Source organism: Procambarus clarkii, chromosome 62, assembly GCF_040958095.1.
Source record: "Procambarus clarkii isolate CNS0578487 chromosome 62, FALCON_Pclarkii_2.0, whole genome shotgun sequence".
In the NCBI taxonomy this organism is placed as follows: domain Eukaryota; kingdom Metazoa; phylum Arthropoda; class Malacostraca; order Decapoda; family Cambaridae; genus Procambarus; species Procambarus clarkii.
Genome location: NC_091211.1, coordinates 20,360,690 through 20,380,744, shown reverse-complemented (window position 1 = coordinate 20,380,744; position 20,055 = coordinate 20,360,690). Strand labels below are relative to the sequence as shown.

The following is a 20,055-nucleotide window of genomic DNA, read 5'->3' as shown; positions in this document are numbered from 1 at the left end:
GTGATTTATTTTATATATATTAAATTCTATCTAACCTAATGGAATCTATGCCAAATCTAACCCAACCGAGCATAATGTAATCTGATCTAAGCTAACGATATATGCAGTTTTTAACAACTTCGAAATAGTTATGTGCAAAACTGCCGTGTTCAATTTATTCAATCTGTGTTTCATAAATGGTGCTGTTTTATAATGTAACTTTTTTTTAAATTTAATATAAATCATTTTTTTGGAACAGGGTTACTAAAATGCTTTTTTTATATTTAAATATCTCTCTTATATATTTGTCAATAGTAGTTAATTTTTCGTTTAAGGAATTATTAGTTCACTTCAATTCCTAAAGCTGCCATATATAAAACGATTCAGGAGAGTTATTGCTTGTCTAAACAGACGACTTTCAAGCAGTCTTGCGTTGAGAAAGAATGTTTGTTAAGAATGCTTGCTAAGAATGTTTTCAAACATGCTATACCCTCATGAATACTCGAGAATATTGTTTAAATGATTATCGCCAGATTTGGCCACCCCAGCTCCTATGACGGTTCGCCTTCGGTTTATTTAAGAAGTGTCCTTTTCTTCGCCAAGAAAACGACCAATTTAAAGTATCCTAAACTACTAGAGAACCCAAAACAGAAAACGGGACATTACGTCTCTTTCGCATACGATCGAAAAGCGACGTGCTTTGTAGGAGGACAGGTTGGCACCGGAGGAATACATTTGTATTCCTACAAATGAATAAATGAATACAATACAGCCTCCTGTATTGAGAATGAAAGATTATAGTCTCTCAGTGTATTCGCTGCTTACTGCTACTCTTTTTTTTATTTCTACTCTTTCTGGTAGAAATATTTCTACAATTTCTACAACTACAAGCACTACTACTCTACTACTACTACTACAACTACATTACTCTTGCTATGACTTGAAGTTGTATTTTCTGATCTTCCTTCGTGTATGAATGCTCACAAGATATTGTCTCTCAGACGTGGTCGATACATATCTGTTTAATTAATGTCATGTTTATATATTTAATATAGAAGTCACATAGATGGCTGTCTAACTTCTCTAAATTTCAGCTACATGTGTTTCACATGTGTAGATTCTAGTGCAAGTCAACCTTAATTGTGTTTGATTTAGATTTTGAAACGGCTTTTTTTTTTCTTCAGTTATTTATATTAATCGCAATTATTTGCAGTTGTGGGCTTTTTCAGTCCAGCCTCAGCTGTAGAATTTGTATTGAATTATTAAGACTTTTTGGGGGATCAAATCAAATGATAATAAAGTTATACCCTGGAAACACAAACCAAAACTGTCTTTATTTTCCGCTTGTTACAACTTGTAATAAGTTGTTAAATATTGGCTTAACGTGTTTATGACGTATTAGAACGTTGTTACAACTAGTTATATTGGTTGTTATAACTGGTTAGGAAGTGTTAAAACTTGTTCGAACGTTGTACCAACGTCGTAGTTTCGGTGTGTGTTTGGCGGGTATTGGTAATATAGGTACCAGATACATAGCTGGATAGTTTTGAAATTAAGAAATCAGAAGTCAAGAAAGACTTCTAGAGTCATGATTACTAAGGATCTTAAATAAAAAAAAGGTGTATAAATTGACAAAGTGTGACAAAAGTGTATATACATTTATACACTTTTGCAGGCGATGAGTCACAATAACGAGGCTAAAGTAAGTTGACCAGACCACACACTAGAAGGTAAAGGGACGACGACGTTTCGGTCCTTCCTGGACCATTCTCAAGTCTTAGAAGCACAATCGACTTGAAAATGGTCCAGGACGGACCGAAACGTCATCGTCCCTTCACCTTCTAGTGTGTGGTCTGGTCAACTTACTTTAGCCTCGTTATTGTGACTCATCGCCTGCAAAAGTGAATAAATGTATGAAATATGGCAGATAGGTTATTGTATCTTACGTCTAGAAGCGTTAGTCAATAAGTCTTCATCTTTATTCTGATCTTAGAAGCACAATTGACATTATGAGATTATTCAGCTTAGTTTTGGCTTAGTAAGACTGTAAGACAGGCACACTTACCTATGAACGTGTACACACACACATTCCCTATGAACGTGTACACACACACACACACATTCCCTGTGAACGTGTACACACACACATACATTCCCTATGAACGTGTACACACACACACATTCCCTGTGAACGTGTACACACACACATACATTCCCTATGAACGTGTACACACACACACACACACATTCCCTGTGAACGTGTACACACACACACACACATTCCCTGTGAACGGGTACACACACACATACATTCCCTATGAACGTGTACACACACACACATTCCCTATGAACGTGTACACACACACACACACATTCCCTGTGAACGTGCACACACACACACACACATTCCCTGTGAACGTGTACACACACACACATACATTCCCTATGAACGTGTACACACACACACACACATTCCCTGTGAACGTGTACACACACACACACACACATTCCCTGTGAACGTGTACACACACACATACATTCCCTATGAACGTGTACACACACATACATTCCCTATGAACGTGTACACACACACACACACACACACATTCCCTGTGAACGTGTACACACACACACACACACATTCCCTGTGAACGTGTACACACACACATACATTCCCTATGAACGTGCACACACACACACACACACATTCCCTATAAACGTGTACACACACACACACTACCTATGAACGTGTACACACACACACACACACACACTACCTATGAACGTGTACACACACACAGTAACTTTATCATCCTTCTCTGCTCGCGTTCATGTTAATTTATGTCCATTCTAAATCAAACCTGAACTGCATACTTTAAACATAATCTAATCTAAACAAGAGCTAGAACAAAAGCTGAAAAATAATTGATGTCTTATTTCTAACACTTCTAGAAATAAATCCCCGGAATCCCAGGATATTTGCTTTATTCTTTATATTTCTGCATTTTTTTCTACTTAAGATACTAGATAATCCAACATTATTTTCGTATTTAGATATCGCGATTTCAACATTGTTGAGCTGATAACTAAGTATCTAAGTAGCTGATAACTAAGTTGAGGTAACTCTAATTTATAGCCTAAATTTAGATTCTTACATTTTATCTGCCTTAAATTTCATCTGCCAATCATTCCATCGTCTTAGTTTATTTAGATTTGTAACGAGTTTGTGTCTTCCCAATTGATTTTTCGCCCTGTTGTTGTTGTATTATCTGGAAAAGTTGAAAATGTTGCTGTTCAGTCTTGTGTCTGAATCATTTATATACGATAAACGAGAAGAGGCCTCAGAACTGAGCCCTGGAGTACACCAGTTACAACTACTTGCCACTCGGGTTTAATTCCATTTGTGCTAACACATTGCTGTCTTTGGAAAAATTCATGCTCTAATCTAACATTAAAGTCACCACCAACACACACATTGTAAGACTTAAAGGCTCTAGAGATTTCTTCCCAGATATGATTTCTTTCTGACAAAGTTTGGTTATCTAGATATTAAACAGCTATTATTAGGCTTTCGTTATTTTCATTTAATTTTATCTAAGTAGTTTGTGTCTCAGTTGGGATTCCCTCTTTGGCAGTATATTTTAAATGTTCTCATCTTCCTTGTCTAATCTACTTACCAGTGTTAAATAATGTGTATCCCTTAGTTTTGCATGTAATAGTAATATTACATGCAAGTAATAGGTAATAGTTCCCTGTTTCCTTTATCCATCCATATTCCTGTATATATATATATATATATATATATATATATATATATATATATATATATATATATATATATATATATATATATATATATATATATATGTCGTACCTAGTAGCCAGAACGCACTTCTCAGCCTACTATGCAAGCCCCGATTTGCCTGATAAGCCAAGTTTTCTTGAATTAATTGGTTTTCGACTACCTAACGTATCTAACCTAACCTAACCTAACTTTTTCGGCAACCTAACGTAACCTAACCTATGTAGATAGGTTAGGTTAGGTTAGGTAGGGTTGGTTAGGTTCGGTCATATATCTATGTTAATTTTAACTCCAATAAAAAAAATTGACCTCATACATAATGAAATGCGTAGCTTTATCATTTCATAAGAAAAAAAATAGAGAAAATATATTAATTCAGGAAAACTTGGCTTATTAGGCAAATCGGGCCTTGCATAGTAGGCTCAGAAGTGCGTTCTGGCTACTAGGTACGACATATATATATATATATATATATATATATATATATATATATATATATATGTCGTACCTAATAGCCAGAACGCACTTCTCAGCCTACTATTCAAGGCCCGATTTGCCTAATAAGCCAAGTTTTCATGAATTAATGTTTTTTCGTCTACCTAACCTACCTAACCTAACCTAACCTAGCTTTTTTTGGCTACCTAACCTAACCTTACCTATAAATATAGGTTAGGTTAGGTTAGGTAGGGTTGGTTAGGTTCGGTCATATATCTACGTTAATTTTAACTCCAATAAAAAAAAATTGACCTCATACATAGAGAAAACGGTTGCTTTATCATTTCATAAGAAAAAAATTATAGTAAATATATTAATTCAGGAAAACTTGGCTTATTAGGCAAATCGGGCCTTGAATAGTAGGCTGAGAAGTGAGTTCTGGCTACTAGGTACGACATATATATATATATATATATGGTTTCTGTGTACATGCGTACATAAATGAACTTCAGTCATCTATGTCATCTCTCTCTCTCTCTCTCTCTCTCTCTCTCTCTCTCTCTCTCTCTCTCTCTCTCTCTCTCTCTCTCTCTCTCTCTCTCTCTCTCTCTCTCTTTAATTACCTGTGGCATCATTAATTCCACCTTAAGGCAGTGCCCTCTTCCTTAAAGATGTAGGTTTATTAAAAGTATGATTGTAGAGTCTTTGGAGTATATTATCTCATCTCAGGCTATTTCCACCTTCATTTTACACTAATTTTCACTATTGTATTAATCAGATTGTATGAGAAATATACAATAGTTTGTTGCTGTTGTTGTAATTATTTTACGCTTAGCATCTGGATTAATTAACAATTATCATTTATTAATTTATTGGTCGATGTTACCTGTTGGCTAATGATTTTGATATCATTAGGGTTTTGTGGAATTTAATTAATAATTTATTTTATTAATTGGTTAAATGTTTTCAATTAGTTAGATGTTTTTTAATCACGTTTTTATGTTAATCTTACTTGTTGGTTAATGTAACGTGTTTGTTAGTATTTTTTGGCTGGTTAACTTTGCTGTCTTCTTTGATGTTGTTTGTTGCTTAGTCTTGTGTTGCTTAGTCTTGTGTTGCTTAGATAAATGGTGCATTGTTTGATGGTGACTTTGTTGATGTTGCTTAGTATTATATTGCTTGCTTAGATGTTGCTTGATGAGATGTTGCTTGCTTAGATGTTGCTTGCTTAGATGTTGCTTGCTTAGATGTTGCTTGCTTAGATGTTGCTTGCTTAGATGTTGCTTGCTTAGATGTTGCTTGCTTAGATGTTGCTTGCTTAGATGTTGCTTGCTTATATGTTGCTTGCTTAGATGTTGCTTGCTTAGATGTTGCTTGATGAGATGTTGCTTGCTTATATGTTGCTTGCTTAGATGTTGCTTGCTTAGATGTTGCTTGCTTAGATGTTGCTTGCTTAGATGTTGCTTAGTTTCATTTTGATTGGTTGTCTCATGTAGACATATATGTGTATCTCATGTATCTCATGTCCAGCATGTATCTCATGTATGCTGCTGTGTTTCATGATGCTGGGTTGAATGTTGTTGGGCTTACAAAAAAAATTGTTATTATTGTTTGTGGAGTAAATCATTTGTTTTCCTTGTATCTTGAATTCAGTATTATTGAAGGTTGTACTTACATGCCTTCATAACTGTACTCGCCTAATGGTGTGTGCCGAGGTTGAATTTCGGCTCTGTGGTCCCACCTCTTAAACATTGAGTCAACTGGTGCATTTGAACCTTTTGGGCTTTTTCGTTTAAAACTGAATTAAAGGAACAACTGAACCGTTGTTCGAGTACCTCCCGTGCCAAATCGTCTGTCTATGGATTTGCTACAATTCCTCTTGATAATTTTGCATGTGGTAATCATGTCTCCCTCGGATTTACTCTCTCTTTTAGCGACGTGAGGCATAATTCCTACAGCCATTCCTCGTAGATCATACCTCTCTGTTCTGGGACTTGTTCCGTGGCTTCTGATCTGTCTCCAGCTTCGTTTTGGATCGGAAATAGTAATTGCAGATTTATTAGTGCCAATCTTTACCCCTTATTAAAAAAATCCTGTTATTATGTTTATTTTATAATTTATTGTTTTCTGCCCAGTTTGACATTTCTGAATATTTAATTGTCTACAGTTAGTTCCGGTTATCTTTGTATTGTCTTATATGGTGTTATTGACCTTATGGCCTGACCGCTGTGAGTCTACGAGTGATACTTTTATATACTTATTTTTTATATTTATACTTTAATTTTAGTGACTTGACTTGATTGCCGTATTTTTCTAGGTTTGTTTACCTAATTGTTTAGAATTCTGTACTGTAATTTTATAATTCTTTATATATTTAAATGGTTTAGCGTATTTTTTTTTTTACAATTGTTTACCGTATTTTTTAAGGCTAGTTTACGTATTTTAATAGATTTTTAACTATTTTTTTGGTTTACAATCAATTCATATAAGCAACACGAGTCCTTATTCATTCACAAATAATAATTTTGGAACATGAACTACTTTAGTTAGGTATATATATATATATGAAACTTGAATTCATATATATATATATATATATATATATATATATATATATATATATATATATATATATATATATATATATATATATATATATATATATATATATATGTGTGTATATCACGAAAATAAACACGTGATTAAGAATGTGACAATGTCAGACCACGGAGGAAAAATGAAACAGGAAATTTCCTTAAGTACTTTCGTATATTAAATACATCTTCAGAAGGTCATTTTACAGATCGAGTGATGGGTATAAATAGGCAGGAGAGAGTGGTGAAGTAAGGTGAGGTACAATACTTGGACAACGCAGACGGCCCATTGGCCCATCAGATGCACCCAATTGGCACATCCGATGTAGCCCAATGGCCCATCTGATACAGCAGACATACAAGCATAATATATAGGTAATTATAACATAAAGAAGTAAATATATACAATAAATTAGTGAGACAAATGTTTTTCAATGATTCTACTTAAATCGCCCTTTAGCTGATCTATTAGAAATGGATCTAAGTTATATAGACCACTGCTAATATTCAAATTACTTTCTTTGGTGATCTGTATCAAAGCAGATTCAATTATGTTTCTGTTATAGGTGCTTTTACAATTTGTTATTGAAGAAATAATAACAAATCAAAGAAGAAATAATAACAAATCTTCAATAACAAATTGTAAAAGCACCTATAACAGAAACATAATTGAATCTGCTTTGATACAGATCACCAAAGAAAGTAATTTGAATATTAGCAGTGGTCTATATAACTTAGATCCATTTCTAATAGATCAGCTAAAGGGCGATTTAAGTAGAATCATTGAAAAACATTTGTCTCACTAATTTATTGTATATATTTACTTCTTTATGTTATAATTACCTATATATTATGCTTGTATGTCTGCTGTATCAGATGGGCCATTGGGCTACATCGGATGTGCCAATTGGGTGCATCTGATGGGCCAATGGGCCGTCTGCGTTGTCCAAGTATTGTACCTCACCTTACTTCACCACTCTCTCCTGCCTATTTATACCCATCACTCGATCTGTAAAATGACCTTCTGAAGATGTATTTAATATACGAAAGTACTTAAGGAAATTTCCTGTTTCATTTTTCCTCCGTGGTCTGACATTGTCATATATATATATATATATATATATATATATATATATATATATATATATATATATATATATATATATATATATATATATATATATATACAGTATATATATGTATATATACTGTTGTACATATCAGTCTGAGATTTTTTAACATCTTGAATATTATGTTTTTCATAAATGTTTTTATGAAATAATAAAATTCTTCACCTTAATATACCACATGATAGGGGGATATATTTTTTGTGGTGAGTCAAATCTAATTTAGAAACTTGAATTCACCTAATTATATATATAGATAATTTCTCAGTACTGGCGAAGTTTGTAAAGTTACTCTCCAATATATTTCTCACCTCTGTTGGGGACAATTTTATGTTCTCATTCGAGTTATTCTTTGAATTTAGTTAACAATTTGACGTATATGCAGACGATGCGTCACAGTAACGTGGCTGAAATATGTTGACCAGACCACACACTAGAAGGTGAAGTGACGACGACGTTTCGGTCCGTCCTGGACCATTCTCAAGTCGATTGTGAGAATGGTCCACAATCGACTTGAGAAGGGCCCAGCACGGACCGAAACGTCGTCGACCCTTCACTTTCTCGTGTGTGATCTAGTCAACACTTATTAGCAAGTTGACCATTCACCCAATCCGGATGTAAAGTTAAAATAAGTGTTGATGTATGATTTTGTTTACTGAAGTGCCTGTTCGCTGGCATTCTTTGCTACTTTTCTCATGAATTAAAAAATCGTGAATTACCTCTCTCCTGCGGCAAAGTTGTCTTTGCCGCAGGAGAGAAAAAAACTTTAAAAAACTTTATAAAACTTAACAAGAAGAATGTGAATAATTTTTTTAATAATGAGTATAAGCTCCAGACTCTACGCTATTTCTCAAGTCACTTATCTATATTAAACAATCTATTTTTTTTCTCTTATTTATTTAAGAACTCTTCGAATTGTTAGTGCAGAGCTCTTAAATGAAGAGATTAAAAATGGTGATTCTGTTGCATTTAAGCTTTGCTTCCCGGTAAGTTTCTTTTGAAGCTTGCCGTAGCGAAGCTTAACTTCTTCTTGAGGTCCTTGAGGTTATCTTGAGATGATTTCGAGGCTTTTTAACTTACTATGATAAAATCAACAGTGAGAAAATTAACCTCTAAAAAAATTTGTTATGTTTACAATATTTTTGTATGGATTTGAAAATTTTTTTTAAGGCATTGAAATTCTTGTATAGGCTTGTGGTGTTTGGTTATTACAACATTGTTGGGACGTTATTAGTTAGAAACAACATATGTTGTGATAACTGATGTCATTTACAAAATGCCCTGTAAAAGGTTAACTAATGTCATTTACAAAATGCCTTGTAAACAGTTAACTGCTGTCATTTACAAAATGCCCTGTAAAAAGTGTGATATATCAGCCCATCCTCCTGCTTAGAAAGTAGGTTTTGTAACTATGTGCGCCATAGTGCAAATATTGACGTACTAAGCAGTTAGATAGTAGGACTTGGTACTAGTCTCTTGATAGAGTCGGACTATAAAAAATTAAGCTAAAAAACAAACTTAAATATTGCTAGGCCTAGTATAGTACACATATATACTATATTAGGCCTCAGATATCATGTATTAGGCCTAGGAAGGTTAGGTTAGGTTAGTTTGTCTTTGCAACTTAAATATAAAATTCTTTCCGGTTGGTTCAGGTTCAATAGTTTCAGATTTTTACTTTCTAATGTCGTTGTACGTCGGTATATATACTATGGTCCTCTATGGTCCTATGGTCCTCTATATACTATGGTCCTCTATGGTCCTATGGTCCTCTATATACTATGGTCCTCTATGGTCCTATGGTCCTCTATATACTATGGTCCTCTATGGTCCTATGGTCCTCTATATACTATGGTCCTCTATGGTCCTATGGTCCTCTATGGTCCTATGGTCCTCTATGGTCCTATGGTCCTCTATGGTCCTATGGTCCTCTATATACTATGGTATATATACTATGGTCCTATGGTCCTCTATGGTCCTATGGTCCTCTATATACTATGGTCCTCTATGGTCCTATGGTCCTCAATGGTCCTATGGTCCTCTATATACTATGGTATATATACTATGGTCCTATGGTCCTCTATGGTCCTATGGTCCTCTATATACTATGGTCCTCTATGGTCCTATGGTCCTCTATGGTCCTATGGTCCTCTATATACTATGGTCCTCTATGGTCCTATGGTCCTCTATGGTCCTATGGTCCTCTATATACTATGGTATATATACTATGGTCCTATGGTCCTCTATGGTCCTATGGTCCTCTATATACTATGGTCCTCTATGGTCCTATGGTCCTCTATGGTCCTATGGTCCTCTATATACTATGGTATATATACTATGGTCCTATGGTCCTCTATGGTCCTATGGTCCTCTATATACTATGGTCCTCATCCTTACTATAAGTACTAACACAACAACAGGATGAGCTGGAATATATATAATATATAAGGCAATCAAAAATGTTAAATTTATAACTTCTAAAAGAAATAGTTCGTTAGAAATATTCGTAAATTTCTAACGTTCTATTTCATCATTTGGCTGAAAATTCTCACCAGATTGATTGTTCTTCAATTAAAAATTTCATAAACATTTTAAACAGAATGATTATTGAAAATGTTTTGATACTAATTTCAAAACCATATAACTATTAGTAATCAACCCATTTGAACTCTTTTTTTTTTTAATTGATAAATTTAAAGCGATGTTTAATGTTTAATAGACAACTATTCCCATCGAACCATTACTTGTTAATGGTATGTAAGGGGGGGGGCAATAGACATTCTGAAACTTCCACTTTTCTCAACCTAATGAACCAAATATATATATATATATATATATATATATATATATATATATATATATATATATATATATATATATATATATATATTTATATATATATATTTATATATATATATATATATATATATATATATATATATATATATATATATATATATATATTATGCCTCCGTATATGTGTTGTGCATTTTCAAGATGAGATGAATTACACGAGAGCGCTCAGGTGATTTATTTCTTCACTTAACGTCATAGGCCATTCATTTTGCCATTATTCATCAGGTGATTATTCATCATTCTTTATTCATCATTATTCATTAATTTCTTCTCCGTGATTTAGGCACATAATATCGTGGGTAGTAACACTTCATTCACTTTGTTGGAGACTTCGAATTCAGGTCTAGTTGGCATTGAGCTCGGTCTCGCAATGTTTAGGCCAGGGTTCGAAACCCCTCACTTGCTTTGAGGGATTCGTGAGGTTGGGAACATGACCCTTCCCACACCAAAGTGTGGGAAGGGAAGGGAAGGGTTCTATCAGCAGGGAAAAGCGCCAATCCATTATTACTATATAGCACTGGAAAGGGGTCAGGATAAGAATTTAGGGTGGGACGGGGGGAAAGGAATGGTGCCTAAACCACTTGTGGACGATCGGGGATTGAACGCCGACCTGCATGAAGCGAGACCGTCATTCTACCGTCCACCTCCAAGTGGGAGGGTAGCTGTGGGTGAGCTGAGCTGTGGGTTGGTTATCCCTCAAAGATATGTGTTTTGGGTACCAAGATGGTGCCTTATACTTCAAGTAAGCTCATTAGTGGACAGGTGATTAGAGAAAGGACAGGTGGAGGATAGGACAGGTGGTGGGGTGAAAGGACAGGCGGTGCTGGAGAGGACAGGTGGTGGAACGAAACCTATCTACCATAATATATATCTATATGAGAGAATATCTGTTCGAGGCTAGAGGCTTGGGGCTAGCCTCCTTAAATTTTATAAGATTAATGGTGATATCGAGAGTAACATAGCGGGGGAGGCGGACAAGACCCCAAAGCCCAACCTCCTTCGCCAAGTCTCTGGATGTGAAATGTTCAACACCAAGTCCATAGACTTTATAATCGGTTTAAAATAGCACAGATTCTAAGGGGCAACTATTAAATAATAAGGATACTCCATAGGAGAAATATTTTCAGTGAATATGGAGACAGAGAGATGCTTTGGGGGGGGGGGATGAAGGGTAGGGAAGGTGGACTTAACACCCTCAAATGATGGGGTTGTAAGTCCACCCCATTCAGCCACCCCAACCTAACCCTCCTACCCCCCCTTTTTCCCCCTCTCCATAACCCCTATTCTGTTCACCTGTGTTCTGTTTTCAACCCCCCCCCCAATTCTCATTCAACCCAGTACACGCACATAAACGCGCGTGCACACATACACACACACACACACACACACACACACACACACACACACACACACACACACACACACACACACACACACACACACACACACACACACACACACACAATTAGAATGCGTACATACATCTATATATACATACATATATACACACGCATACATACTCGCAACCTATTACAAAAAAAACAATTTTTAGGGGCTAAAAACGTGACACTGAAAATATTGCAGAACGCATCTATAATTTCGGGTATTGATCGGTGCGCAGCGATGAGTCGAATGCGCAGGCAGTTGGCGCCGCCGTAGACAGACTGCGCAGTGCATGACCTGACTAACTGCGCAGTTCCCCCAACCCCAACCCCACAACCCAACCCCCCAACACCTCTTCCCCCCCCCCCCCCCCCTCCTCTCGAAAGCCTTCCCTCACTCACCCCTCACGCAATCCTGCACTTGTGGAATTTAAGAATGATCTTATTCTTTTTCCCTACGGCGTTTTGTCCTTTTTTTCACCTTTATCAGAGTTTTGGAATGATTAATCAGAGCGACGTGTCGGCTGTGTCTAATTCCGTCTGATTCCGCCTTCTGGGAATTTACGAATGGCTGTAGTTTTTTATGTGTGTGTGTGTGTGTGTGTGTGTGTGTGTGTGTGTGTGTGTGTAATTTCCTAAGTGTAGTTACAGGATGAGAGCTACGCTCGTGGTGTCCCGTCTTCCCAGCACTCTTTGTCATATAACTCTTTGAAACTATTAAAACAAATTAAAAGTGTGTGTGTGTGTGTGTGTGTGTGTGTGTAATTTCCTAAGTGTAGTTACAGGATGAGAGCTACGCTCGTGGTGTCCCGTCTTCCCAGCACTCTTTGTCATATAACTCTTTTGAAACTATTAAAACAAATTAAAAGTGTGTGTGTGTGTGTGTGTGTGTGTGTGCAGTGTTTTTTTTCCGTTTGGGGAAGCACATCTCCTTCTAAACGAGAGAAGAAAAACTAAAAAAAAAATGTGATGGCGGATGAAAGGTATTTTGGAACATAATATGAGTTTGGATTTAAGTCTGAGACTTAATGTTTATATCTACATTTAAGAACTGAATTTTATTTATATTTATTTCTGTATTTAGGTTTCTGTTATTTGAGGTTCTTCGAATGCGGATTTCGAAATTGGTTTACGAAATTTCAATATCGTTTAATTCTAGGCTTTCACGGGGGAGTTTTTGTTTGTATAATTAATATGAATTAATAGCTGGTTCTCTTGCTTAATTGGTTTATGCAGTTTTTTTTATTAATTATTTATTAATATTTATTTTTATTTATTAATTTTATTTTTTTTATTAAACACACAAACTCATTTTACAATGATATATTAATTTTTTTCAGTGTTAAGCAAGTAGGCAGAATACTATGCCGTAATATTATTGACCCATAATAATATTTCTGATCAGATGGTTGTATATTAATCCTCAGTATACTTGCTTATGTATACTTAGTATACTCAGTATACATATGAGCCAATTACTCCCTATTACCGTCAAGCTAAGAAAACCGCTTCTCACTGACCACCATACACAAAATACAACTCTACCAACGAATATAATGTCAAACGCTCGAATTATAGTAATACACAAATATTAATTTATTTGGTGTGAAAAACACACCAAATAAATACACACCCCAATTATACAAATGATATTTATTCATGATCTGTATGATCATTAACCCAGAGGCATGTATTTTTGTATACTTCAAAAACAACTCTCGTCCCATTCGCAATTGGTGGGGGGGTTAGGGGAGGGGGGGTTGTGGGGGTAGAGGGGGGAGGAGGGGGGGGGGTTGTGGGGGTAGAGTGGGGAGGAGGGGGGGGGGGTTGTTGTTGATGGACCGTGATGACTTGTATTAACTAAAATAAAGTTGGTTGTTTCCTCTTGACAGTTTATGTTAACTTTGGTGAGTAATAAATGAGGTGGATGAGTATTAACTGCTTGGAAGATGTTTTTCTTGAGTTTCTTTCTTGTCTTTCTTTCTTTCCCTTTCCTTTCTTCCCCAATCCCCTTCCCCAATTCCCCCCCCCCCACAGCTAAAAACACAAATATGTTATTACTCGTAAAGATAATAAATAAAAAATATTTGTATATATAAAATATGTATTTATGTTCAATATATATATATATATATATATATATATATATATATATATATATATATATTTATATATATATATATATATATATATATATATATATTTATATATATATATATATATATATATATATATATATATATATATATATATATATATATATAATATTATTAAATATATCACCAAAAGGTATGCTTTATTTTTAAGCATTTGATCATAATATTCGTCATTAGTTGAAATTGTAATATTATTTCCTACTCTATTTTTTTTTTTTGAGGGAAAGTGGCTTCTATCTTAAACAACTGCAGCATTTGGTATGATGACTTCAGTACATATATACTGTTTCAGTATAGGTAACTGCTTCAGCTAATACAACTGCATAAATTAATACAACTGTTGAAAGGGACTTTTATTAGCTTGAGAGGATTTTTAATTTAACTTGAGTATAGTACTCAGGAGATTAAAGTGTTTGATATATTTATAAACGTTTGTCAAAGTGTATTACTTGTGTGAGCACAATGTATTAAGAATTGGGAGTTTAAAATGTATGAGAGTGTATCTATCATAGCAGTTTCTTCTCATTTATTTATTTATATATATATATATATACATATATATATATATATATATATATATATATATATATATATATATATATATATATATATATATATATATATATATATATATATATAATATAATACATCTTGAGAAGAATATCTTCAGATGATCCTTCTGAAGATGTATTATTAAATACGAAAGTACTTAAGGAAATTCCTGTCCTAATCCTTAATCCTTCCTCCGTGGTCTGACACTGGCATATATATATATATATATATATATATATATATATATATATATATATATATATATATATATATATATAGAGGGGATGGACATAGGCTGGTCGAAGTAGGCCTAAGTTAAATGCTTTTAACTTAGGCTATAATATCAGGCTTTAACCCTACCTCTACGAGTACGTTCCACGACGTCTAAAATGAAGTCTGAAGTCCCATGACGTCTGAGATGACTTCGGGCATGTGGTGTCCGTAGTGTTATTTCATTACTCCCGCCGTTTACAATTTTAACATTATGAATTTATTTATTATTTTATATGAATGTAAATGTCTATGTGTTTGAGGTTGGAGGGGAGATGGGGGGGAGATGGAAGGGAAGAGGCAGAGATGGGTAAGGAACAAGGGAAAGAAGGGGGGGGGGGGAGGACGTGGGTAGAGGGAAAAAAATACAAGGGGTGGAATGGGGGTGGTGGGAGAGACACACTTTATACATTAAATTGTTTTTATTTTTTTTAATAATTGTTTTATGATATCTTAAGATATCCTAAGATTTAGAATATCTTAAGAATTAATAAATTATATGATATGTGGAGCTAATCTCAGCATTCATGTTCAGGCATTCAACTTCATTTCTATGTTCTCTCTTAACCCGCAATGTACCTTATATGTAAATAAATAAATAAATAAATAAATAAATAAATAAATAAATAAATAAATAAATAAATATATGTGGTCAGGATTACACATTCGTAATACTCTTAAAGACACTGAAGAAAATACACTTGAGATCTTCACTATCAAGGTTAAGAAGAGTTGCAATGTAAAGTGATCACACCATTTGCCGTTTCTCTGTAAACAGGAAACTGGAAATTAGGTTCCAATAAAATCAGAACACCCAGAAATAAGGAGATAATTAGTTCAAGTTCAAGTATGTTTATTGAGACAAGAAAGAAATACATCTCAATGGGATAGAGTACCTTAAGCTATTTCTAAACACGATAATCAGTTTGTATACTTGAAATGTTTAGGATTTATTAAGTTTTATTATTGAATTCCAAAACGTATTCATATGTATTCAAGTTTTTATTCGTATATTTATTCATTAAATAATTCTTATTTTTCAACCATAAGCAGAAATCCGCATTGGAATAGCAATGCCATTTAGGGTGGCGCATTCTTAATCATTTTTGTTTCAAAGAAATTGTTGCTTAAATTGTTTCAGATTGGAGAAAAAGGGTTGACCATTACCATTACAAATGGCTGAAAATAGGATGGAACAATTAAATCAAGATTAAAATCAATATCCCACAATTTGATCATTTTTTGGAAGACTAATTTATTAAAATCAATTATGAAAGGGTAATATGATCTTTGAAATTTTTTGGGAAACTAGTTTTGATAAGCCCAATTAATTAAGACATCAGGAGTGGAGAAATATGTCACTAGATTATAAGATGTTCCTCCCTGTGTAGCATCTACAGGTATTCTTGTGAATAATTAAGAACATAATCAGCTAGATATCACAAAGGACTTTCTTCTTTCCTAACTTCTCAGCCAGTTCTACAAGAATGTGTTAGATTTTGATCTGATAGTTTTTTTTCATACAAGAGAGGTTAACATTTGGACTATCTATTGGAAAGTGAATAACAAACAGAGCCTATGAACCTGATTGTAGGCAATAAGTAGATTATAAGAAGATTATAAGATGTAGAACTTTTAACAGCCTATACAGATAAGATAATGGGGTTATTGGACAGGTTAAACTTCGTGAACTTAATTCAATCAGGCCCACAATCAGTTTCGTGGGTTTTATTTCCTAATAGTTGTTTTAAAAGGCTTGTCTAGATTTTTAATACTAGTGGTGCAGGACGAACCTTTCGTTGTTTCAAAAGGTGATTAGTGTTGATGTAACTTATATTTTGTACCCACAAAAAGGTTTGACGATTTACTAGATTTGTTGTCTATGATGAGTTAGTGAAATATTACTGGCAATTTCTCCTGTCTATTAGATTTATTGACTCTAACATTGTTTTAAATAATTTATTCCATTGTCCATTTTTTTTAAATGGCAGTTTATGATCCTCATGACCAATTATGCACTGAACTTGAAACAAAATTATTAAGCAGACTTTGCCTTCCTAACAGCAGATATATTTATGATATTGAACGCTTAGACACTTAAAAGGTGAATCTCATTTTCTTTATATTTAAATTAATAGTAATGTAACCAACTCTAAAATAATTCATAATTAAAAAAAACTCACAAAGTAATTCTCTACAAAGTGTGGATTTAGAAATTAGATTATGACTTAAGTTTTCTCTACTTAGAAATCCGAATAATCTTGTATTATACTTATATTTGTTCTCTTAATCAAATACTGAAGATGTAAATATATAATGCACAGTATAACGATGTTGATGCCAGTGTAATGTATAATACAGCTTTATTATACATTGGTATATACAAGTTAGCCTAAAGCATATTTTTTAAACTTCTTTATAACTCGCAATAGAGTTTCTGCAGCTCAAACTAAGCAAGAAATAAGAACAAAATAGTTTACAACTTGGTTAGTTTTTGTGTAAAATGTCTTATTTTATGATAATTTTTAAAACGAATATGATAATTAAAAATCATGAGTTCGTAACAAAAAAAAATAATTAAAAATTCACCTGATGATCATATTGTACAAAAAATATAAAAAAATGTGAATGTAAAAAAAAAAAAAATCGCATGACAAGATAGCAGGAACACCTGTTTAGTAGTACAGGGAATAAGATAACATAAATATATCATAAGAACAAATCAGTTGTAAGATTTATTCACGTCAGTGATAAAAAAAAATTTACAATATGTATATATACGTTATTGAAATATTAGTGCATGTGATAAATATAAATTGTGATCGTCGGTTGCATATATATATATATATATATATATATATATATATATATATATATATATATATATATATATATATATATATATATATATATATAGGATAGGAAGAATAGGGGTGGTAGGAGAAGAAAATATCAAAGTGTTCAGTGAGGATCCACAAGGTCTTCTCTGAGTACTCTTTATTTTCTTTTCCGAGGCTGTGGGTCCCTACACTTGCACCAGAGGTGGTACCCCTTCTAGGTTTAAAAAAAAAAAAAAAAAAATATATATATATATATATATATGCTTCTTGATTGCATGTAGCGTGCGTGACAATACTTAATTTTGTCGCTGTAAACACGCTCACTTGCACTTGAGCACTTAAACTTACTTAAACTTACTCACTTAAACACTTGCCTTTATTAATGGAACAGTTTTTCTGTTGGTAATAATATTTTATTTACCGGTAAAACACTTCAGTAATTTTGATGAGCTCTTGACAGCCAGGGCAGCCAGCAGGCTTATCTTGATGGCTATTAGTCGTGTTTTTTATACAAATAATATTATAACAATATTATTAGTATTTTGAGAAGAAAAATTATGATAATGTATATAATAATGCTATTAATAATAATAATATAGATGCTGTTTAAAAAGCCTATGCTGAGGAAGATAGAGAAATACGGTGAAGAATTGATTAATTACTTGATGTATGGATGGATACACTCCATCAAATATAAATATATATATATATATATATATATATATATATATATATATATATATATATATATATATATATATATATATATATATATATATATATATATATATCAAATATGCAACCCATCCTCCTGTTTAGATAGTACCTATTGTGACTATCGTCAATAGTCAGAATTCGTACATTCTTAGCTTTTAGATAGTAGTATACTGACTAGTAAGGAATTATTTTAAAATAAATGAAGCTAAAACACCAACTTAAATATTGCTAGGCCTAGTATAGTACACATATGTACTATATTAGGCCTCAGATATCGTGTATTAGGCCTAGGAAGGTTAGTTTGTCAAAGCAACACAAGTAAAAAATAGTTTTCCGGTTTGTCCAACTCAATAGTTCAGATTTCTACTTTCTATATATACTGTGTATATATATATACACTATGTATACACGGTATATATACTATGGTCCTCATAGTTACTATAAGTACTACCACAACACCAGGATGGAGCTGCAAATATGATATATATTTGCAGGAGTTGATTTTTAATTAATTTAGATACAAAAAAATTTCTATAATCCTGTTTTTTCTTTACAACTGTAATTTTTTTTCCAATGCTGCCTTGGGAGTGGTTTTACGGGTCATGAAAATTTCATCTAGATTGTATAAGTCCATCGTAAAATAATGGTGCCTATAAAAATTATTTGGTCAAATGTGTCAATACATACTGCTAGACCCCAAAAAATTCACGTTTTGTAATACTGAATGCATCCAAATAGCATTCTGTGATATCGAACATGTAAGTAAATCACCGCCTAACTTATCCTGACCAAGCAATCATAGGCCTAACACTCGCTATCTTAGGCCTAATATATAGTACGTATATGTGCTATACATATTTTTTTATATAGCATTATTAATACAAAACGTACACTTACTTGGACCCAAGAATACATATTGCTTCGTTAGTTACTGTAAAACTTTCATTTGAGAAGAATGGGCTGTTATGAATGATTGTGAAATAGACTCATTTAGTACAGAAAAGTACTTACAACAGTGAGTTAGCTTGCAATATAGTTACAGAAGTTAGCAACGAGCCTGGGGTCAGGTTCACGAAGCAGTTACGCAAGTACTTACGAGCCTGGGGCCAGATTCACGAAGCAGCTACGCAAGTACTTACGAACACATGGGTCAGATTCACGAAGCAGCTAAGCAAGTACTTACGAACACAGGAGCCAGATTCACGAAGCAGTTACGCAAGTACTTACGAACACAGGGGTCAGATTCACGAAGCATTATACAAATACAAATCATGCAAATCATTATACAAATAACTCAGACCATTATACAAATTCAAATGATACATATCATTATAGAAATTATACA

At 33.6% G+C, this 20,055-nt stretch overlaps 1 protein-coding gene across 1 annotated transcript in view; it reads right to left on the bottom strand.

Annotated features, from left to right (window-relative positions):
• Positions 1 to 5,386: 5,386 nt before the first annotated feature.
• LOC138354346 (salivary glue protein Sgs-3-like) overlaps positions 5,387 to 20,055 on the bottom strand; it is an 85,911-nt gene continuing 71,242 nt past the window's right edge. Inside the window, exon 3 of the mRNA XM_069308505.1 lies at positions 5,387 to 5,679. Within this exon, the coding sequence (XP_069164606.1) occupies positions 5,387 to 5,679 (293 nt within the window). The remainder of the gene's footprint in view (positions 5,680 to 20,055) is intronic.